We start from the raw sequence: 24,529 nt of genomic DNA on the forward strand, positions 1-24,529 counted from the left end.
GTATTCGAATCTTCTAGCTTTAGGAAAGATGTTTTATGGAATTTGAGGTGTTGGATTTTGTAGATTTTTAGAACTGATTTCATGAAGATTGAGATTTTAAATTCTGTAGACTCATGCTGTGGACTTTACAAATTGACTTAGATAAGATTGAAGGTTTAGATTTTAAAAATATATTGTTACTGCGGTTGCATGTTCATTTATATATATATAGTGTTTTTATAAATTCAAAATATTTTATACACATTCATTTTTGTGGTTAAAACCATTTGCATATGTTTATATGAACTTTATATTTTGAAACGTTTATTAAAATGCAAGTTTTTCAGATCCCACCTTGTCATCAGTTATGAAGCATTTCGGATCTGAACGCAACTGTAAATGAAAGGTGTTCAAGAGTACAAATGAGTGTAGTGAAATTCAAGGTGTGAGATTCTACAGACTATAATGAGGAGTGTGTTGATATTTAAAGTTTGAGATTCTGGATACTATAATAAGGTGTTTGATGGCATTTGAGGTTTTAGAATTTTGTAGGCACCAATATATGATTTTGAAGATATTTGGTTTGAGCATTTGCTGACTCATGGTAGGTAGCCTATGAAATTTGAGGTTCTGTAGACTTTAAAATATGACACTTTAATATCTGTGAGCTTTAGGCAATAATGTTTTCAAATTCAATGTTTAGAAATCTACGGACTGCAAGAGATGATTTTGTTATTATTTAAATTTTTAGAATAGACAGGCTTTAGGGAGTTTGTTTTATCAAAAGTGAGGTCTTAGATTTTCTGAATCTTAAGAATTGGTTCCATTATAAGTTTTGGATTTCAGCAGACTATAAGTTTGAATTTTTTTTTTTTAATGAGCGTAAACATTTTAGATTTTGTAGACTCTAGCATATGAGTTGCTCAATTGATTATTTTCAGACTTGGATATAGACTATGTAGAATTTGGGGCGAATGATTATTATTGGATCTAAGGATATCAGTATAGCAAACTATTGGAAAGGATATCTTTATTTAATGGTATAGAATATGATCAAGTGGTCATTAAGATTAATTTGGCTGCCATAAGAGTAAGTACTATTTGGAATTGGAGTAATGTGCTTGAATACCTATGTGACAGGTTGAAATTTATTAGTGCTTTTAATTTTTGATTGGGATGAGTTCAAACCTTTGGAGCTGGTTGCCTAGTTTAGAAAGGACGCGTGGACTTTTGACTTGGTAAGGATGTTTTTGGGTGAAGCTTGGGTTTGAGGACACTTAATCTATAGGCTGATCCTAAGTATTTAAGTAAGTATATGTACTTTTTCCTCTTAAGGGCTCCCTGAGTAGAGGTTTCCTACCTGCTCTGTGCAGGACTGACTTTTTAAGCTATTTTTTGTGGTAGTGTGTGTGGAAACTATGGAGGTAGATCTTGAGAAGATGTGTGGAAAACTATCCCTGACCGAACAGGAAGAGGAAGTTGTGGTAGTGGATGAAGAGTCTCTGGATGGTGCGCTAGGTAGAAGTGAAAAATGTCTGTTGTTTAAACTGTTCACTGATAAACAGTTTAATAAGGAGGCGTTTAAGAGTACTATGAAGCGTCTATGGCGTCCTGGTAAGTCTATCTCCATTCGAGATGTTAGTGATAATCTATTTATTGCTGAATTTGAGGATCCATGGGATAAAGAACACGTTTTCAGAGAGGGACCTTGGGCTTTTGATAAGCACTCGGTTCTCACAAATGAGGTGGATGGGTTGCAGCAGGCACATCAGATTACTTTCCCTGAGGAGCTCTTCTGGGTTCGTATCCATGATCTCCCGATTATGGCTAGGAACTGGAAGATGGGACACATAGTAGGGAAGGAAGTTGGTAGTGTGGTGGAGGTTGACTTGGAGAAGGATGCACTGGCTTGGGGGGAGTACCTGCGTATCAGGGTTAAGTTGGATGTCACTAAGCCCTTGTTACGTGGTAAGAAGGTTTGTGTGGGTTCTTCTAACCCCTTCTGGGTTCGGTTCTCTTATGAACCACTTCCAAATTTTCGCTACATATGTGGTACGCTTGGTCATAATCATAAGGAGTGTAATCAGTGGAGGCCATTGATGGAAAAGTTTTCAGTCTCTGAGTTTCCATATGGTCCCTGGTTGCGTGCAGGGAACTTTGGTGATTATAGAGGACCTGTTCACAGGGAACTTTGGTGTTGTGTTGCATGAACATTTGTGGGAGTATCATTTGCCATACATTGACGTGTTGTATGAACGTTTGAGGGAGTATCATTTGCGTTTCATTGAGTTTGCATATAATTGTAGTGGTCATTCTGGTGAAAATAAGATTTCAGACTTGTTGCATGAACGTTTGCGGGAGTATCATTTGCCATTCATTGAGTGTGCATATTGGAGTGGTCATTTTGGTTCGAGGAAGACTTTAGATGTGTTTCATGAACATTTGTGGGAGTATTGTTTGCCATTCATTGAGTTTACATATAATTGGAGTGTTCATGCTACTACTAAATTTTCACCAATTGAAATTGTTTGTATGCTTAATCCATTTCCTCCTTCAGATTTAAAGTCTTTACCAATTGATGATCAGAGTAGCTTGGATGGACTATTCCAAATTCTTGAACAAATTATTGAAAATGCATATCTAATGGATCTTCCAGGTAAGTATCATGTTTCTACTATTTTCAATGTTACTAACCATTTTCCCTTTGATCCAGGTGGAGATTGAGGTCGAATCCTTTTGAGGAGAGGGGGAATGATGGGAACCAAGATGAGCCTAATCTTAAAGATCATTTACAACTTCCAGATGGGCCAAGAAGATCAAGGAGACACTACAATGATTGATACAATCCACTTGGGACAAGTTTAGCAAGAGCCCAACATTCAAGATGGGGCTTGAAGGATGAAGATCCAGTTTTAATTCATTTGATCAGCTACGGAAGAGGGCAACGACAAGACTTAAAGGCTTTGGGCTCTTGAAGGGTTTCAACTTATTTAATTCATTTAAAGAACTTATTTTATTTATTTAGAATAATTGAGTTTATTATGGGAAGCACTTAAGGGGGCTTATGCAAGGGCATGTTGGGAAAATTATTATTTTATTGAACTAGGGTTAGGGTTACTGTAGCCGAGTTACTGTAGCGCGGCACTGTAGCTGCAGCACTGTTCATCCAGGGGTACTTTTGGAAGATGGGTTTTTATTTTGGCTAGGGTTTCATTAGGTTTTCCTTTAAATACTCTATGTAGCCTCATTCTAATCAGTTTATGAAGTTTATGAAATTTGATGAATTTATTCATTGGGAGTTGAGTTTATCTCCTCTTGTTCTTAATTGAACTTTTGAACTTATCAAAGGTAAATCACAACCTTTGTGGCGTTCCTCCTTTGTAATTTGGGTTCTTGAGATGGGTTCTTCAACGGGTCTAGATTTTGATATAATCTAGGTTCTTGAAACGAGTTCTCATCGGGTCTAGGTTCTCCATCCATTGACTTGATTTTGGCTTTCTTGGGGAGTTTTCAAATTGATTGTAGGTTCAAGGGATTCCTTTCCCGTGGGTTCATATCACTTGGGCTGCCACCTGTGGTGGGCAGGTCCAAATCGAGGGCATTTGCAGGCATTAAGCACAAAGTTTGGCTCAAGTTGCAAGGTTGGAAGGGGAATATGTTCTCTCAAGGGGGTAAGGAGATCCTCCTTAAGGCAGTAGCTATGGCAATTCCATCTTATGCCATGAGTTGTTTTAAGCTTCCACCAAGGCTTTGCTCTGAAATAGAGAGTATGATGGCAAGGTATTGGTGGGGTCAGAAGCAGGAGGAGAGAAAGATCCATTGGCTAAGCTGGAAGAAGATGTGCAATTCGAAATTTGTGGGAGGCATGGGGTTCAAGGAGCTTGAGGTTTTCAATATGGCATTGTTGGCAAAACAAGCTTGGAGATTATTGCAAAATCAGGATAGTTTATTCCATAAAATGTATGTTGCTCGATATTTTTCTGATGGGAATCTGTTGACAGCTTCTCTTGGAGGAAATCCTTCCTATGCTTGGAGGGGTATTTGGGAAGCAAAGAGGCTGCTAGTGCAAGGTGGCAGATGGAATGTGGGAAATGGAAGTTTAATCCATATTTTGAATGATGTTTGGATCCCTGGATTTAGAAATTTGAGACAAGAACTGGGAAATGAGCAGAGTATTGAATACAGTAGCCAGCTGGACAATCAAGTGTTCTCTCTTATTGATCAAAGTACTAAATGGTGGGACATTGCCAAGGTTAGAGCTCTTTTCAATCCAAACATGGTGGAGGCTATTCTCAGATTGCATCCAAGTCATACTGGAGCTGCTGACCATTGGATGTGGGAACATGAGAAGTCAGGCTCTTTTTCTGTCAAAAGTGCTTACAGTTTCTTTAAAACTATCTTGGAATCAGAACATGGATCCTCTAATGGGGCTTTGATGAAAAAATTCTGGACTGCTATATGGAAGTTACAAGTTCCTCATAAAGTTAAGGTTTTTGCTTGGAGGGCGTGTAAGGATAGTTTACCAACAAAGGCAAACCTGATCAAAAGAAAACTGGACATTGAAGGAAAATGTTGCTTTTGTCAACATCCATTCGAGGATTTGAGGCATGTGTTGATATTATGCCCTTCCACCTATGGATTTTTAAGGAGTAGGTTTTCTGTTCTCCAAAATGGTGACCAAATCAGCTCTTTTCTCACTACTGCAATGGATATTTTATTCAAGGGCAATTCTGAGGATCTGACAAATTTCTTCTTGATGGTTTGGGCTTTTTGGTTCAGAAGGAACAAGATAGTTCATGAACAAATTGCTTTACCACCTCAGCAGGTTATTGGATTTGCTTTCACAAAGAAATTAAATAGTGTTGTGGTTAGACAGCAGTTGGGGAACCATATTTCTAAAAACCTGGTGTACAGATGGTCACCCCCTCCAGAAGACTCTCTTAAGCTAAACATTGATGGGGCTCTCTTTTTTGATTTAAACAAAGCTGGTATGGGCGCGGTTTTGAGGAACCATATGGGTGAAATTCTTATGGCATGTAGTAAAGTGGAATCTGTTTCTCTGGAACCAAAACAAGTTGAAGCTGTGGCTTTATTAAGAGGCCTTCAATTGTGCATGAGCTTGGGTATCCCTAAGCTGATAATTGAAAGTGACTATTTGTTCCTAGTTGAAGAGGTTAATAAATCATCTGAGTCAAATGCAGCTATACGATCTATGGTAGCAGAGGTAAAAGGTTTAATGCAAACTTTTCCTCAGTGCAGCTTTCAACATTGCAGTAGATTCACAAATGAGGCTGCCCATCGACTTGCAAGACATGCTTGGTCCATTGAAGATATGCTTATTTGGTGGAATAGTGTACCTCTTTTCATTGAGAATGTAATTTTCATTGATCAACACTATTGTAACCTATCTCAAGGTGTTATGCCTTCATGAAATGAAGTTCTTTTCTATCAAAAAAAAAAAAAAAGTAAGTATATGTAGGGTTGACGAACCAACTCCAACCCTCTTCATCACGAATGCTTTAATCATCACTATCTTTGGGTTTCGCTTATCTAATTTCAAGTGGATTCTTCTTAAATGTTCAGTTCTCCTTACCCTCATACTCATTATATCTCTTTAAATATACTATATATATATATTTGGTCTATTTATTGTATTTATTTATTTATTTATTTCGGTGAAGTCTTTCTCTTTGTCCAACTTAGTGAAATAATTGTGGTAACCTAGTTAGGGTTTCGACATTAATATTTTGGGATTTTTGATCCGGTAAACTTTTCTATAGACAATAGGAAATGATTTTGATAAGATTTGAGGTTGAGATGTAGCGAACCTTAAGCCATAATTATTTCCAGATTTAAGAGTATAGACCTTGCAGATGTTAGGCAATTGACTATTCTTCAGATTTGTGGTTATAGTTTCAACAGGTTCTAAGAAATCATTCATTCAGCTTTAAGGTTATTAATTGCAGTTGATAATGAAAGAGAGAAGTTAAGAGTATAAGTGGGTGTGCATGAACTTTGGGAGACAAGAAGTAAGGTTGCTAACAAAGTTATCCGAGTGTGCATCGGAAGCGTGATTTTTTTTTTATAAGACGATGGTTTGTGAGTAAACTTGGAGATCATTGGGAAATGAGTTACAACGCGAGATCATGTAGGTTTTTAATATCGGGCCATTACATTTGGGTTTCTTCGTAAATTGAGTGTTCAATTTCGGACCTTGGACTTTGGAGAGTTCTTTTAGCTACCCATTTCAGCATAATAGTTCTATGTGCTATTTCAGATGAAGTTAGGCTAAGAAGTTGGGTGAAAATCTTAATAGGCTTTTAATCGAACTGTTGTGGCAGTTTGTAGTTCGAGATGGTTCGCACACTTATATGTTGGTAACCGATACAATGTGCTTGAGCATGTATGTCTAAAAGGAATTATTATTGAGCTTGTAATTCCATTGTTGAGATTTATACTTAGGCTTGAATTGGTTCTCGAGTTATATGAAACTCGACACTAAATGTTAATGAGTATGTCAAGAGGATTAGAAGGTACGCAAGGCACCGGGCAAAACTTTTTGAAAAAGGGTTTAAATTATTTAGGTTTGACAAGAATGATCAAGGATTAAAATAGGAGTGCATTGGATGTGAAAGTCAAGTGTGTAGGTTTTGCTTGGGATACTAACAAATTTCAAGGAAGAAATTTTTTAAGGAGGGGAGGATGTAACACCTTGGCCCTTTGGATATTTTTTTTCTTCCCTGCTTTTTTTTTCACATAGCCACGACGTCGTTTGAGGTGAGCTTCATCTTTCCGCACGCATTTTATCCTTCAGACGGTTTTTCACTTTTAGTTTTTGCACTCCCGAAGTTTGCTCCACCCTAGTTTCCAAAACCTCCTTGTCTCTAATGTATTTTTATCTATGCTCCATGCTCACGCACGTCTCCCTCATTTCTCTAGGGTTTTCGTATCGCCCTTTTTATATAAATTTATGTACTTATCATCTCATGCATGGAGAGACTGCCAAAACATAGTTGCTACCCTCTTCAGCCTTCTCCCCGTCGCTGCCTCCCAACACCCACTAGCTCAGCCGCACATGTTTATTTCACGGAGTCATCTCTGCATCCTCGCATGACTGTCCACCACCCCATGCACCACCGAAGGGTAGCCATTGCCCAGGCCACGCGAACATAAACCCCTGCACCAAGAACAACCATAGCCTCTATCCTTGTACGTTCGCAGCAAGCTCCTTTGCACCGCCACCTCCATCTCACGGAAACCGCCTACCAAAGGCCTAGCATACTACTCCGTAGACTTTCCCCCACCGTGCGTCACCTGCCCCCTGTTTTATACCCTAATTGAAGCTTCTCCCTCTGCCGTAGACCACAATAGAATTAGCCCAGGCACACGGCTCAACGCATGCGCAAGGACCTCTGTTTTGGTCAAGCCGAAACAGAGCACCCACTCTCTCAAACATTTTACCCCTCTGTGTTCGGTTCCTCTTAGTTTCCCTCTCCTCATCTCAATGTTGTCGCTGCCCCTACAGGCCTGATGACTGCAGGTCGCCATCTTTTCTCAACCACCACGTTGTCATCGATCACCGAACTAGCGCAACAACCCATCACCAAGAGCATGGTTCCGTTAAACACAACTTCCATGCTAGCTGCACGGTCACTTATTGTCCGTGTGCCGTAACCCAGCAGTGAACCCGCAAGTGGAGCCACCACAGATCACGGGCAAGACTCCATGATCGAACTGCAGCCCTCACGTTGCATGGTCCGTAACTCCCTCTCCCTCTTTCTCTTGGATTCTATCTCTTTCTCTCTCGCTGTCAGTGCACTTCAGCCAAGCCATACACAGTAGATCTAGTTCAGCCACCACTTCCGTCATCCCTAGCCACTCCTCTCGGTGAGTATGGACTGATCCGTTTGATTCTAGAAGTTATAATCGCATAGCTCTTTCTTTGTTATGACCATGCATGCTTTACCCAAAGAGCCCTTGTATATTTTTTTTATTTCCCTAAACACCCTTGTCATCAGATGGTCCAAAAGGCATATTTTTTTTATATTAAACTTGATTTCATAGAAAATATTTAAAGACTTTAATTAAATTATCGGGTATTAATTTTATGGTTTAATTTTGGTAGAAAATTGTAAGTGTTTAAAACTTTTTTTTTTTTTCAAAACACTTTAAAGCCTTTTATATGAAATAAATCTTGGATAGTTTTAAACTAGATATGATTAGTAATTTACGATGATTTTTAATATAAGCATTATTAAGAATATTTTATGAGTTAATATTGATTAAGAAATTTATGACTTCCTACTAGATTATATGTTGGCAGTATTAAGTTAGTGTTTTAATAATAGTTTATCGAGATATGAGTTTTAATTATAATTATGTTAATTTTTGAAATGAGTTTAAGTTGTTTTGCCATGATAAAATTATATTATAATAAGTTAAGATTATTTTTAATAATAATATATTTATTAGATTTCTAATACTATACAATTATCAAAGGCATTTCCGTATTATGAATTGAAGTAGATTGAGAGTTTTAGCAGTTCTTTTAGAAGTTTAGTAACGTTTAATATTCCGTATAGGTGACAATTGGTATTCATTTGGCACGATTATGGAAAGATTCAGAAAAGTTAAAAAGTTTAAGTAAGCGAGGTTTCTATGCTAGGTTCTACATGAATTATTGAGATTGAGGTTGACCTTATGAAAACTTTTCATATTTTGTGATGAAATGAGAACTTGGGAAAAACCAACATCGGTCGTTTATTTACACTACTCATGAAATCTGTACGAAAGCGGAAAAATATTTTCTTGCATGCATTGTGTATACATGAGCTAAATTTTGTCATGTTGTCTCTGAAATCTAGAAAAGTGCGATATTGAGAATCTAAAAAACTGTGCTTTGATTTAAAAAGATGCTTCGACTTTTGTTTTCAGTATGTGAGAATGATCTGATTATGTTTTGGTACTTTGTTTTATTTTGAAATGGCATCTAAAAACCTTTGGTATGGTGTACTGATTTTGTATCTGACTGTCTCTGCTCTGCTCTGTTTGGGTTGGTACCAACTTCTCTGTTTTTGAGTGCACCCACTTTGGAAACAAAGTGGTTTTATTGTGGTCTTTCCTGTGTGCATATTTGGGGCTCCGAGAAGAATAAATTAAAGATTTCACCTCTGTCTCTGCCCGGTTTGGCCACCGAGGTTAGCACAGCCCTAACACGGGGGTGAAACACGGTCTCTGCTCTGTGAGATGCTCTGTTTTGATGTTATGATGATGCTCAGGTTATGTTATGCCATAGTACTCTGGGTTTTACTTGTCTTAAAACCATCGCTCTGTTACTTTTGAAAACATGTTTTGTTCTGCATGATAACTCTGTAAAATATTTTGTTCTGCATACTGTACTTTGTAAATGCTCATGTTTACACACTAACATATGTTCTCTACTTACTGAGTTATTGATAACTCACTTCTTATCTCTACAACATTTTTCAGATATGTTGGATATTTCAGTGAAGGTTCAAGAATAGGAAGCATGGGTAAGGCTTTGTGAGCATAGTCTATGTAACACCCAAATGGAAGACCCAAACCACACGGCCTATACTTCAAAAGGACTAGTCAATGATACAATTGGAGTCCCATTGGAACCTTATAAAGAGCAAAAACTTCTCCTTCCCAAGCAATGTGGGATCTCATACACCACATACCCTTATCCATATCATATGAGATATCACAATCTACCCACCTTAAATTCCCGACGTCCTCGTCGGGCCTGTCCATTATAGGTGGTATGGCTCAAGTCCCATATTTCTAGTTGGGATAGGCTCTGATACCATTTGTAATGCTCCAATGGAAGGCCCAAACTACATGGCTTATACTCCAAAAAAACTAGTCAATGATGCAATTAAAGCTCCATTGGAACCTTATAAAGAGCAAGAACTTATCTTTTCCAAGCAATGTGGGATCCCATACACCACCTACCCTTATCCATGTCATATGGGGTATCACAGTCTATTAAATACAAAGAGGGTACTCATTATTATTGGAGAATTTCATTGAATAGTTTCATTTTGCTCTGTTGACTTAGCACTTTGGGAAGTTGACTTTTATGTTGAGATTTCGTCGTAATCATAGTTATTTATTTTGGAGTAAATGGTTTAAAGCAATGAGGTCTATGAGTAAATGAGGAATTGGAGTTTACATTTGTAAAATGAGATATGATTTTTAAGTGTTAAGAGATAACTCTCCAACCCATCCAAAACCGGGGCGTTACTCTATTCTGTTCTACTATGAAAATGTTATGTACTTTGATATAATATGATGCGATTTCTGAAACCTCTGACATGACATTCTATTTCTGTTCTATTTTGACCTTACCACTAGTGTAAAATTGTGGCCTCTATTTGGGTTAGTACCAACATTTCTGTTTTTGGTGCACCCACTTTGAAAACAAAGTGATTTTCTGCTTGGTCTTCCTATATGCACAATCGGGGCTCCGAGAATGATAAAGGGAAGATTCACATTCTGTTTTTGCTCGGTTGGCCATCAGGGTTTGTACAACCCTACCAAGGGAGTTAAACATGGAGAATTCTGTTATAATATGATGTTTCAGTTATACTATGCCAAGGAAATTTTGAATAAGAATATTTTGGGACTTTCGCTCTGATATTTTAATAACATGTTCCGACTCTACATTATGGAAATAAAAGTGTTTTTGTTCTTTGTTCTTAATTCTATAAATGTTCATGTTTACATACTAGCATATGTTCTCTGTTTACTGAGTTGTTGATAACTCACTCCTTATCTCCATAATATGTAATTTTGATGCAATAGCTGGAAGTCAAGGAATAGGGAGCACTTGCAAGTTTTGTTGATCATAAAAGACTAAATGTCTTAGGGTACAAGGGCCTTTGGAGAGTCTTTTGATAGTGTTGATATTTCATGTTGCTTTGGTGTACGTTTTGAGTAATGGATATTCTTAGTCCTTGTGGAAATGTTTATGTATATTATTGAGGCACTTCTGATGTGTCCTTATATAGAAACATGGATATTTGTCTTGGACTAATAGGTTATTATGTTATGGAGACTTTGGTTTATTTTAAAAGTGTTATTGGAGATGATTTTAGTTTACATGAGTTAACTCTTCAGACCGACAAGGACGAGGTGTTACAATATATAATATAAGAGACAATCATAATTGCAATAATTAATGTGCATATATTTAAAGCAACAATAATAATTAATTCATATGATAGAATTTCTGCTGTAGCGCTAATATTATAAATAGTAAAGTTGACAAATTTAGTTTAGGTGTAATCTGAACACGCACACAGCAATGCAAGTCCCAAAAATCTGTCCATTTCAACTACTATAGCCCCTTTATCATCATCTCCTTGTTTGATGTAACTGAGAAAATATGTTGTTTGTTGTTTTTTCTTTAGCTTGATCCCGTGCTATTTAAATAATGGAGATTCCATATACATATATATCTTTTATTTATGGAATAGATGTTTTATTCCATGCCAAACCTCCTACATCACAATTTTTTAATTAATTTCTTTATACATATATATATATATATGTATGTATATGTATGCGTGTATATATTAGATGGAGCACATGCAATTCCATGCTACAATTATCTGATTAATTATTCTCCAAGCTTAACCTACTAATTATAAGTAGACGTCCTCGTTTGTTTTCATAACTTCTCTCAACTCATCTTATCTAATCATTATAATTTTCTCAAATTTCTACACAAAATAAAATCAACAATCTAACTTTTTCAAATTTCAAAACAAAAATAATATTAAAAAAATATATTCTAATAATATTTTATTCAACTTTTAACTTTAATCTTAATTCATTTCATTTTATCTGTGAAAACAAACGAGACGACCTGTTAATCCTTGCTAGCTAGTTCCTCTCTAATTCCTTGGATCGGTTCAATTTCAGTGAACTGGTCCAAATATCGTTGGCCGATAATGGAGTCGGAAAATTACATTTTTATAATTTAGTGGGAGGGCGTTGCACTTACACATGATTCTAATTTACCACAACACTTATGTTTCTTTAATATGTTTACGATCATAAAATTTTGGTAATCCCTGCAGGTACTTGCAATCTTTGTATTCTTAAATCCATGCACAGTTTCTTCAGAAAGGCAATAAAAACTGCTGACGTGTAAAACCCAATGAGCCATCATGCTTTTGTTCGTAACTGTATCGTTAATTTATTATTGATAGAAAGCTATATTTTAGTAGACTAGAATGAAAATGACTTCAAATATATTTATTTTATAATACATGGCTTTCTACGTCACCGCGTTGTACTTGGCCATATATCTCAAGTACTTAAACAGAAATAAGCTTTGCAATTGTGCCTGAGTCGAGGGACTCCATTAACTCATGGAAACGGTTCTTTTCACTCCGAAAGAAGCACCGCTCTTCAACTCCAACCAGCAGAGAAATGTCAAGGAAGCCATGGAAATGCAAAGCATCAATCAGCCCCAGAACAGCCATACATCAACAAGCATATCATCAGACTCCATTGAGCTTCCTAGTCCATCCGGAAAATGGGCCCCAAGGCTTCTAATGGAGTGTGCAAGAGCGATATCCGAGAATGATTCTGGCAAAATCCACCTTCTCCTATGGAGATTAAATGAGCTTGCGTCTCCCTATGGAGACTGTGATCAGAAATTAGCATCTTATTTCTTGCAAGCTCTATTCTGTAAGGCCACGGATTCCGGTCAACGATGCTACGAAACCTTAACTGCAGTGGCTGAAAAGAGACACTCCTTCGATTCAGCTCGGAAGTTGATACTCAAGTTTCAGGAGGTAAGCCCGTGGATGACTTTTGGTCATGTAGCTTCAAATGGTGCTATTTTGGAGGCCTTAGAGGGGGAAACTAAACTTCACATAATCGATATAAGCAACACCCTTTGCACCCAATGGCCTATTTTGCTAGAAGCTTTGGCGACAAGAAATGATGAAACCCCGCATCTAAAGCTCACTGTTGTGGATACGGCTAGCACAGTGAGGTCGGTTGTCATGAACGAAGTAGGCCAAAGAATGCAAAAGTTTGCAAGGTTAATGGGAGTACCCTTTGAGTTTAATGTAATAAGTGGACTAAATCATTTGGGAGAGCTCACAAAAGAAGGACTAGGTGTTCAAGAGGATGAGGCTATTGCGGTGAATTGTATAGGGGCCCTGCGAAAAGTGGAAGTGGAGGAGAGGGGAGTTGTCATTCGGATGTTTCAGTCCCTGAGGCCTCGAGTTGTCACCGTTGTTGAGGAAGAAGCTGACGTTTCAAGCTCAAGAGATGACTTTGTCAAGTGCTTTGAAGAGTGTCTAAAGTTCTACACATTGTACTTTGAGATGCTAGAGGAGAGCTTTTTCCCAACTAGTAATGACAGATTAACTTTAGAGAGGGAGTGCTCAAGGAACATAGTTAGGGTTTTGGCTTGTGATGATGGAAATGGCACTGAAGGAGAATGTGAGAGAAGGGAGAGAGGGAGCCAATGGTCTGAGAGACTAAAGGAAGCATTTTCACCAGTTGGGTTTAGTGATGATGTTATGGATGATGTAAAGTCGTTGCTAAAGAGGTACAGAGCCGGGTGGGGGCTTCTGCTACCTCAAGGAGATCATGAATCAGGAATTCACTTGACATGGAAGGAGGAACCTTTAGTTTGGGCTTCAGCATGGAAACCATGATTGATACATGTTCAACACAACCATTGCTGGTCTGTACGTTGTGAAGTTTAGCTTGGAATTAAAGCACGAATGTGTAGCCATGAACATATATATGTGGTTCCTGGCCTTTTCTTTTTATTTCTTGTCATTCATGCATACTTGTGTTTTGATATTATGTCCTAGTTTTCTTTTGCTTTATGCTTGGGAGTTTGTGTTGCTTCTTTTTCTTTTTACTTCATTGTTGTTGTTTGAAGGTGTTTGCACTTGTGCTAGCTTCACGTAATAAAATAATTCCATGGCATTGTATCTCTAATTTTGGATGGCTTGCTTATTTCTTTCCCTCTCATCTGTTTGTGAAATGTAAGTGGCAAATCGTGAAATTAAAATAGTTATATGCATTTGAACTTGACAACAGACATGAGCTAGCTATTTAAGAAGAGTTTGACAAAAATTATGTCATGCGGTATATATGTGCACGTATACGTGCTTCTATCATTAACTTGGTTTCCTGGAGAAAATTTCCTGGGAAAAATGGCTCGGTTTGAAACCGGGTATTGTATTAAATATCTCCAAGTAATTAAGCCTTTTCTTTTGAGGGTAAAATAACCAAAGAAAGTCTTTAACTGCGAATCTGTTTAGCTACAGAACCAAAATATTGGAACCAGAAAATAAATAATTGCTACTTAATCTGAATAGCAATCTGATATATGGAAATTAATGACATAATTCAGTAGTAAAGAGTAATGAGTAATAATCCATTAGCTAGCCTCTCTGTGGATGCATTTTACTAACCACTAATTTAATTTGATTTGATTGTTTAATCTTATTATGGCATCATGCCATATCCAAAGTAATTACAGTTTAGAGAGTATATAATTATAACATCAGAAATAAATATACATTGAAACAAAAAAATAAATTGGATGGAACCAAGACATGATGCATCAAAAGTGAAAAAGAATATTGAAAACCAGAATAAAATAACAACTAAGCTTTAAAATATATGGGCGTGTGTTTGGGAATTCTCTTTTTGAGAACCATCTTTAAAATATTAAAGAGGAGCACTTTTAAGTACTCGTGACGAACATGCCTAATCAAGCATGCATATATCATGCATGTGCGTTTCATTTTGTTGTTTCCTTAACATAAAAGAAAAAGAAAAGATTGTCATAAATGCCTTATGCTATGCCAATCTGGAGATTTCGAAGAGTGTTCTATAGATATGGTGTTTCTCAAGATAAGCAAGAAAAGGGGATGAGGAGGTGCATGTGCATGCAGATCAGACTCGAGAACACACCAATGGCCTTCAAGCCGAATGATACCACCCATGGTTCTCAAGGACTATTGAGTCCAATCAAAAGTCTGTGGCCTGGTTGGCATAACCTCCAGCCTCCAAAATGGAGGTCTGGAGTTCGAAACCCCCTCCCCCAAATCAAATAAAAAAATGACTATTGATTTCCCCAAAACTTCTAGATCTGATTCCTAAAAAAATTGCCTTAAAATTCAAGAACGCTGCTGGAATAACGTAGAGACTGCAGATTGGTTCTCTTTTGTGGATTGCTTTATTCTCTTGTGTGGACTCAAAAAATAGTTTCAAGGTGTGATTTTATATATCTACCATTTCAAGACCAGCCTCTCCCCACCATAAATTAGTTGAAGCACAAAACTAGATCCTTTTTTTCCTTTTTCTTTTTCTCTTTGACAATTTGACAATTTCTATTCCTTTTCGGCAGCAAGAGAAGCAATCAGTCTCCAAGAAATTCTTGAAGAGAAGACAACAAGAACAAGAAAGATTGGGAAAGTTTGAGGGTACTAAACTGTCGTGTGGAAGTATACAAATAAATTGACATAAAGAAGGAGGGCCCCAATAGAGACCTTAAGTGGCAAACAGCAGCCAACTACTGAATCCCATGTTTGCCTTGCCATGAGTGATTTGAATAGCATATTGCCTTCAATTACCAGACTCATGTACCGACTTTAGGCCAACATTAGATAGTGGGAAAGCTACTTTTCCAGTTTTGGATAAGACCTTTTGTACTATCAGTTCCCTTTTTTGTGTTACTTGTTTATCATATCTTCTTGGGAGGAAACGATACTACTTTCCCTTGTGCATGCAGTTTCATGCGCCTTGAGCGCGTATTTACACCCTAGGATCTATGCTACAAGTAGCAACTATATGTCGAGCAATGGACCGTAGACTTGTTGAGTATTATATTCTACTGTTATGATAGTTCTTAGGAGGGGAGGATGTAACAGCCTGCCAGAAATCCAGTAGATGAATTTCTTTAGACTTTAGGAATGTTGTGAAATTCCGAAAATATTTCATGAATCGAGCGGCTGTTTAGGTTTTTAGTTTGTTAGCATAATCGGTTTCCTACCCGCTACGGTGATGGAAGTGTCGTTTTAATTGTTTGAAGTACTTAGGAATATGAGTTTGAAAAACGATTTGCACCATTAGTCTCATATGATTATTTAGAATTTTACGGTACAATAATACGTTTTTTCATTTTCTCGATAAAAGGTGATCAGGAAAATGCCTTTTGATTTGATCGAGGCACTTGGGAGTCTAAGTTTGTGAAATGAATTGCACCACTAGACTCAAATGATTATTAACAATTTTATGGTGAAATATTTATTTTTGCAATTTTTCAAATGAATAGTAGCACTCGAGATAGCGCCATGTGACAGCCAGTTTAGATGATTGTCAAAATTGCTATGTGGATTTGTCCAAAATAGTATTGGAGAGTTTTTAGTGGACACTTGAGAAGATCTTAGCCACAGTTGGTGAATAGTGTAGGACAGTTAGCACCAAGAGTGTAATGCCTAGGCCCATGAAAACTCCAGCCACTAAAGGAAAGGAAACAAAGTTGTTTCCTCAAGAGGCTAATTTCTTCCCCTTTTCTTTTTCTTCCTCCCTCCTAGACAGTTTTCCCCTCCCCTGCAGTTTCCATATGTTTCCCTCACACGTTCCATTCCTCTCTCTCTCTCTCTCTCCCTCCCTCAACTCCTCAATTTCCTCCACTTCTAAGCAGCTTCTCAGTACCTCACATTCTCGTCAATGGTTATAATGACTTAGGGGAGGATGTAACAGCACGTGTAACACCCCACCTAAAATCAACTTAGTAGTTGGTCCATAGCAAGCCAAGGGAAAGGCCCCTTTCAAGGTCAACATAAAGATTTAAATCTTTGGTAATAAGTGGCCCAATACGAATGCAACATTTGAAGCTTAGGGGATTCTCATTTCACTATTGCAAACGGGTATGCAAGACCTCAAAGCATTGGATTTCTTTCTCTTAAACCATCCCATATGCCCCTAAGTGATGGGCATAAAGATGGACCTAGTCTTAAAGATCCTTTGCAAGTTCCAAATGGGCCAATTACAAGATCAAGAGCCAATAAGATCAAGGAGGCAATACAAGGATTGAAGCAATCCACTTGGGATGAGTTTAGTAAGAGCCCAACATTCAAGATGGGCATGAAGGAAGAAGATCAAGTTTTGATTCATTTGATAAGCTATAGAAGAGGGCAACAACATGATTTTAAAGCTTTGGACACTTGAAGGCTTTCAACTTGTTTAATTCATTTAAAGGATTTATTTTAATAGTTAGAATAATTGGATTTGTTATTGGAAGGACTTAAGGGGGGCCTATACAAGGGCATGTTGGGAAAGTAATTATTTTACTAAACTAAGGATAGGGTTTTACTGTTGCGAGTACTGTAGCCGCACTGTAGATACGGTACTATTCACACAAGGGGCATTTTTGGAAGATGAGAATTTATTTTGTCTAGGGTTTTAATTAAGTTTTGCTTTAAATACTCTTTGTTGCCTCATTTTAAGAAGTTTTATGAAATTTGATAAATTTATTCATTGTGAGTTGAGTTTTACTCCTCTTGTTGTTGATTGAACTTTTGAACTTATCAAAGGTAGATCACTACCTTTGTGGCGTTCCTCCTTGTAATTTGGATTCTTGAGATGGGTTCTTCAATGGGTCTAGATTCTAATATAATCTAGGTTTTTGAAAAGAATTCTCATCGGGTCTAGATTCTTCATCCATTGACTTGATTTTGGCTTTTTTGGGTCAGTTTTCAAATTAATTGTTGGTTCAAGGGATTCCATTCCTATGGGTTCATATCATTTGGTATTCAGAGCAAGGTTTCCAATCAGGTTTGATTTTATCTTTTAATTCTTGCATCTTTAATTTTGATTCTAGGACTTCATTGTTCTAGGGTTGCAAAAAAAAAAAACAAAAACAAAAACAAAAACAAAAACTAGGCTGCCGAATTCTTAGGGTTTTTGGTTTGGCTAAAATTTGCATCACCTAGGGTTTCAAAATTCTAGGGTTTCTTGCATCTCTAAGTTTGTCAATTGCTTGGAGTGTCGTTCCATTGATTCTCTTCTATTTCATTGTCAATTCTTGTGTGCTTGAATTCAATTGCTTGATTTTCGCAATTGAGTATTGTTGTTTGTGATTTAATTAGAGAGAAGAAGAGAAAAAGAATAGAAAAAAAAATTAAAAAAAAATTAGAAAAAAAAATAAAAAAATAAAAAGAAGGAGAAGAAGAGGATTCAAAGTGTAACACCCGGACCCAATGAAGCTCAATTTGTTTTTTATTTATTTTGTTTTAGTTTATTCTTTTTGTTTTTTTTTTAATTTTTTTCACACGTTAACTGCTGCACGTTTCAATTTTTTCCATCTATTTTTTTTTTCTTTTCCACTTAAGTTTCCCTCTCGCCCACGGCATGCATGATCACACACGTCTCTAATGTTTTCTTTATCCACTCCATGCGCACACACGATTTTCTTTTCTTTTCTCGTCCGCACACATGTCTCCTATGGCTCCAAGGTTTCTTTCTACGTTCAACCACCTTTATATATATATAGTTATACTTTCTGCAAAACACAAAGCCGCAACACCCTCAATTTCTTCCCACTGATCGAAAACCAACCCAACGCCTCCACCAAGCACGTACGTTCGCAGCAGGCCTGCACTGCGTCTCAACCTCCATGAAACCCTCCACTAAGTTCCAGCCGCTGCTACCGTCTTCAACCACCGCTCCACTATTGCAAGCGAGCCAGCCCGAGACGCAGCTTGGCATTACTGCATCAGAAAAACCAATGCCGTGTGCACTCAGCCGAACGGAAACCACCCAGTGTGAGTCTTTCCCCTGCACGGCGGAAGCCACCAATCATTGCCCAGCCCCTCGTGCAACCGTAAGCCACCGTATATGCACCATGCACACGATGCCAACCACTGGCTGCCCAACCACTAGGAGGGTTGCTGCGTGCAGCCGTCGCCACCTCTGCCCCGGGCCGCTATCACCCGCTGGAAATCAGTCCTCCACCGCCCAGTGATGTCCAGCGCCACCGTCCGAAGCCTCCATGCACGCCACATGGTGCGTAATCTCCCTCTCGGTCTCTCTGTCTCCCACTCTCCATTTTCTCCCTCTCCCGTGCTTAACCCAGCTTGACAGCATGTCCGCCGCACGCCTGCTCTCCAGCCGCGTCGCCACTGCCTACCCAATCCAACCATCGCACGCTGCCACTTGTTTTCCCTCCGTGAGTAAGCCCCTGCCTTGCACATTATTTTGTTTTCCGTAGGTTTTATTGGTTTTCAAATAAATGAAGGAAATTACATTAGTGCCCTTTTCTAAGTGTTATATTAATATGCTTTAAAATTCTTATTATGTATTGGTACACTCTGATATAATTATGATTACAAAAAAATCATTTAAGTATTTTAATATGTTTTTTTTAAGTAAAGATTTATTTTAATAGTAAACAATATTGGTGTAATGTTATTTTTTACATTTTAGATATGTTTTAGTCTATTTAAAATTGTTATGGGTTATTTTTTAAAATATTTTGGAATAATTATATTATCCAGTATTAAACTTTATAGTTGGTTTTCAATAATAGATAGATCTGACTTTTAAATGTTTTAGTCATAGTATTAAGTTAGCATTGACAATTTTAGAAAGTGATGATTTGTAATTTTAGGTTTTGAGGAATTAAATAGGTTATTTTATAAGTTTAGGATTAAATATCAAAATACGTAATTAATTGAAAATTTATGATAATTACGTGATTATTTTATAGGTGACGATTAATTATTGTTCGACGTTTTTTGAGGAATTCCGAAAAAGCTAAGAAGTTCAGGTAAGCGGGGTTCATATACTAGTTTTGCATAAAAGAAAAGGAATGAGGCCGACTTTGAAAATATGCATGTTTGTTTGAAAAGAAATATGAAACGACCTCAAATGTTTGTTCTGCATATGCATAAATTCTATATAAGAGAAATTATTTTCTGTCATGATTGGTGTAGACATGAGCTATTTTTGCGCATTCTGTTTCTGAACTATGCAAAATGAGCAAATATGAAAATCTAAAATTTTTGTTATGAATAAATGAAGATGTTTTGGACTCTGTTTATTTCGAACATGTGAAATGATCTGAAGCTATTCAGTATTTTGTTTTGATATGATGTGTCATCTGAAAACCTTGGCATGAAGTTCTGATTCTGTATTGAATGTGATCTGGTTCCGATGATGTTTCGTTCTGTTTCTGTTAAGGCCCAGCCACGGGTATAATGATGGTTTAAAACCCTACCAAGTGGGTGAAATATGGAATATGGCCCAGCCACGGGTATAATGGTGGTTTATAACCTTACCACGGGGTGAAACATGGAATATGGCCCAGCCACGGGTATAATGGTGGTTTATAACCCTACCACGGGGGTTAAACATGGTATTTGTCCCGATGTGATGCTAAGAGATGATATGATTATAATGTTTCAGTTTGGAAATGGCAATGGATTTTCTTTTTGGGAACAAGTTTGTTTTTCTGAAAATTTCGCTCCAATGTTTTGTAACAAATTTGTTGTTTCTGCATTCTAAAAGTAAATGTCTTGTTCTGCATACCGAACTTTATAAATGCTCATGTTTACATTCTAGTATATGCTCTCTGCTTACTGAGTTGTTGATAACTCACCCCCTTATCTCCACAATATTTTTCAAATATTATGATGATTCAGCTGAGGATCAAGATTATGAGGCATTGGGTGAGATGATTTAAGTGTAGTGGTTCAAGCATAGAAAGTTTTTAATGAGTATTGTCGAATTTTATTAAGAAATTTTATTGTGTTGTGATGACTTGGCATTTTGGAAAATTGGTTATATTGAGGAAATTAGATTGAATCAAATTTTCTAAATGATATTGGGAATTTAGAGTCTATTTTTATATTGTTGGAATGTGAGTTTAAGTGCTAGGAAGTAACTTTCTGACCCGTGCTGGACCAGGGCGTTACACAAAGGTTGCTACATAGTTACAACAAAGAGAAGGAAATACATTTATTAACTGAGCTTTATCATCAAAGGGGCTGAATATATCTTTCTAGTTGGTATCTTATTTTATAATTACTATTTCTCTCGTATAAATTCTTTGAGTCTCGTGTCATTTTATTCCTTCCTTGTTTCTTGTTCTTGTTTCTTGGATCTCTATTACTATTTGGAATAATACAAGGTTGTATTGTCTTGATTTAGTTTAACTAGTTCTTAAAGAACTTGATCAGGAAAACTATTGAGGTAAAATGCAAGAGTGTGGGCTATTATCGGGAAAAAGTCAATTAAGAGTGAAACACAAGTGGAGTGCCATTATTTTAGTGTTAACACGTAGGGAAGTGTGTGAGGTTTTCCACTAATATGTTTTTTGTGCAATACGTTACGGTGTATCATTGGAGTGACTCATCACCAAAAGGGATGACAGATAACTCATCATTTGTGCTGCAAGCCATGTAATAATAGTTTGAGTGGTTGAACTTAGTGTTGGGTGAAGTGAGGGATAGGTTGGATCATCAAGATGCGGAAATTAGAAATCTACCAGGCAGGAGAGATAGGAGGCGACGTGAGTCTAGTGTTGAAAATGGGTATGAGAAATAAGAGTATGGTGATTCTCTTGTTACTAGGCGTGCACTCAATACACAAATTAAGATGGATGATACAGAGAAGCAGAGCGAGAACATTTTTCATATTAGATGCTATATCAACAACAAGGTATGTAGTATGATCATTTATTTGAGGAGTTGTATTAATTTGGTTAGCACAACTTTAGTTGAGAAATTGAATTTACCTACCTTGAAACACTCTAGACCATACAAGTTGCAATGGTTGACTGATTATGGGGAGGTTAGGGTAAATAAGCAAGTGCTAGTTCTTTTTCAATTGGAAAATATCAGGATATAGTAATTTGTAATGTAGTGCCTATGCATGCTGGTCATATTTTGTTGGAAAAACTGTGGCAGTATTATATGAAGGTAATCCATGATGGGTTAAGGAACATGTACAATTTTGAAAATGATGGAAAAAAATAAAACTTGCTCCTTTAACTCCAACACAGGTCCATGGGGAATAATTGAAACTGAAAAGTGAGGTTGCTCAAAAAAGAAAAAGTGAAAATGAGAGTGATAAAAAAAGAAAGAGTGAAAGTGAGTGTGATCGAAAAATAAAAAGTGAAAAAGAGATTGAGCTAAAAAGCAAGATGAGGGTGAGGTTGAGACCTCAAGAAAAAGAGAGAATAAGTTAAAAAATAATTGTCAGGTTGAGAGTTCAAAAAAAGATAAAGGAAAAGAGAGTGACAGAAAAAAAGGGAGTGAAATGTAAAAAGAGAGTGAAAGAGAAAAAGAGAGTGAAAAATAAAAAGAGTGTGGAAAGAAAAGAGAGAGTGAAGAAAGTGAGAGAAAAACAAAGAGAAAAGTGAGTTTTTATGCTAAGGCGAGTCTTAATACAAATGAACTTGATGTATCTTTACCTAGTGTTGTTGTCTCTTTGTTGCAGGGATATGGGGTCGTGTTTCTTAGATGTGTTTAGTGGATTGCCACCTATTAGGGAGATAGAACACAACATTGATTTTGTGCTAGTGTAAAAGTTCCTACCCGAGCTTTTGTTGAAGAACATGAGTCCTTAACGCACTTGAAGGGACAAGGTAAGTTGAATAGAATGCATGCCAAGTGGGTGCAATTCATTCAGACCTTTCCTCATGTAATCAAGTACACACAAGGAACAAAAAATTTTGTGGTTGATGTTTTAGCAAGAAGGTATGTCCTTGTCGTCATTTTAGATGCAAAGTTTTTGAGACTTGAATGTGATAAGAAATTGTATGTTAATGATGATGGCTTGGCTAGTGTGTATGGAGTACGTGAGAAAGCCTCATTTGGTAAGTTCCATAAACTAGACTGGTACTTGTTTAGAGAGAATAGACTTTGTGTGCCTACTACTTTTATGCGTAACTTGCTTGTTTGTGATAGACATGGTGGTTTGTTAGGTAACTTTGGTGTAAGGAAGACTTTCAATGTGTTGCATGAACGTCTGTGGGAGTATCGATTGCCGTTTATTGACGTGTTGCATGAACGTTTGTGGAAGTATCATTCGCCATTCATTAACGTGTTGCATGAACGTTTACAGGAGTATTACTTGCCATTCATTGAGTTTGTGTATAATTAGAGTGGTCATTTTGGTGTAAGGAAGGCTTTAGGTGTGTTTCATGAACGTTTGTGGGAGTATCATTTGATATTCATTGAATTGTTACATGGACGTTTGCAGGAGTTTCCTCTACCCTTATTAGAGTGTGCATATAATAAAACCTTGCATACTACTATTTCTTATTCTCCATTTGATATTATTTATAGTTTTTATCCACTTACTCCTTTAGCTTTGATGTTTTTGCTTGTTGATGACAAGAGTAGTTTGGATGGACCTTTTCAAATTCTGAAGAAAATTAATGAAAATGCATATAAAGTGGATCTTCCAGGTAAGTATTATGTTTCCACTAATTTCAATGTTAATAACCTTTTTCTCTTTGATCCAGGTGGAGATTCGAGGTCGAATCTTTTCTAGGAGAGGGGGAATGATGGGCACTAAGATGGACCTAGTCTTAAAAATCATTTGCAAGTTTCAGATGGGCCAATTACAAGGTCAAAAGCCAAGAAGATCAATGAGGTAATGTAAGGATTGAAGCAATCCACTTGGGACGATTTTAGCAAGAGCCCAACATTTAAGATGGGCTTAAAGGAAGAAGATCAAGTTTTGACTCATTTGATAAGCTATAGAAGAGGGCAACAACATGCTTAAAAGCTTTGGACACTTGAAGGCTTTCAACTTGTTTAATTCATATAAATGATTTATTTTATTAGTTTAGAATAATTAGGTTTGTTATGGAAGAACTTAAAGGGGGCCTATGCAAGGGCATGTTGGGAAAGTAATTATTTTACTAAACTAAGGTCAGGGTTTTACTGTAGCGAGTACTATAACCTCACTGTAGATGTGGCACTATTCACACAAGGGGCATTTTTGGAAAATGGAAATTTTATTTTGGCTAGGATTTTATTAGGTTTTGCTTTAAATACTCTTTGTTGCCTCATTTTAAGAAGGTTTATGAAATTTGATGAATTTATTCATTGTGAGTTGAGTTTACTCCTCTTGTTCTTGATTGAACTTTTGAACTTATCAAAGGTAAATCACTACCTTTGTGGTGTTCCTCCTTGTAATTTGGATTCTTGAGATGGGTTCTTCAATGGGTTTAGATTTTAATATAATCTAGGTTCTTGGAACGAGTTCTCATCGGGTCTAGATTCTCCATCGATTGACTTGATTTTGGCTTTCTTGTGTGAGTTTTCAAATTGATTGTGGGTTCAAGGGATTCCATTTCTACGGGTTCATATCACTAAGGTTGCTTTCCAACCTTGGTCAAATCCCTAACTTGAGTTTAGGTTTACATTTCCAAAACCCCTCATCATTTCCATGAATAGTAACTTAATCATCATGATTTGCGTAGGTTTTTTCAGGTTCTCGTCTTCATGATTTTTTATTTTCT

At 37.0% G+C, this 24,529-nt stretch overlaps 2 protein-coding genes across 2 annotated transcripts; both read left to right on the top strand.

Annotated features, from left to right (window-relative positions):
* The first annotated feature begins 1,397 nt into the window (after positions 1 to 1,397).
* On the top strand, positions 1,398 to 2,189 carry LOC108992418. Its single transcript, XM_018966975.1, has one exon. The coding sequence runs from the start codon at positions 1,398 to 1,400 to the stop codon at positions 2,187 to 2,189; it is 792 nt and encodes a 263-aa protein (XP_018822520.1).
* Positions 2,190 to 12,364: 10,175 nt separating this feature from the next.
* LOC108992438 (protein SHORT-ROOT-like) lies at positions 12,365 to 13,971 on the top strand. Its single transcript, XM_018966994.2, has one exon. The coding sequence runs from the start codon at positions 12,381 to 12,383 to the stop codon at positions 13,683 to 13,685; it is 1,305 nt and encodes a 434-aa protein (XP_018822539.1). The 5' UTR covers positions 12,365 to 12,380; the 3' UTR covers positions 13,686 to 13,971.
* Positions 13,972 to 24,529: the final 10,558 nt, after the last annotated feature.

This window comes from Juglans regia, chromosome 12, assembly GCF_001411555.2.
Source record: "Juglans regia cultivar Chandler chromosome 12, Walnut 2.0, whole genome shotgun sequence".
Lineage (NCBI taxonomy): Eukaryota > Viridiplantae > Streptophyta > Magnoliopsida > Fagales > Juglandaceae > Juglans > Juglans regia.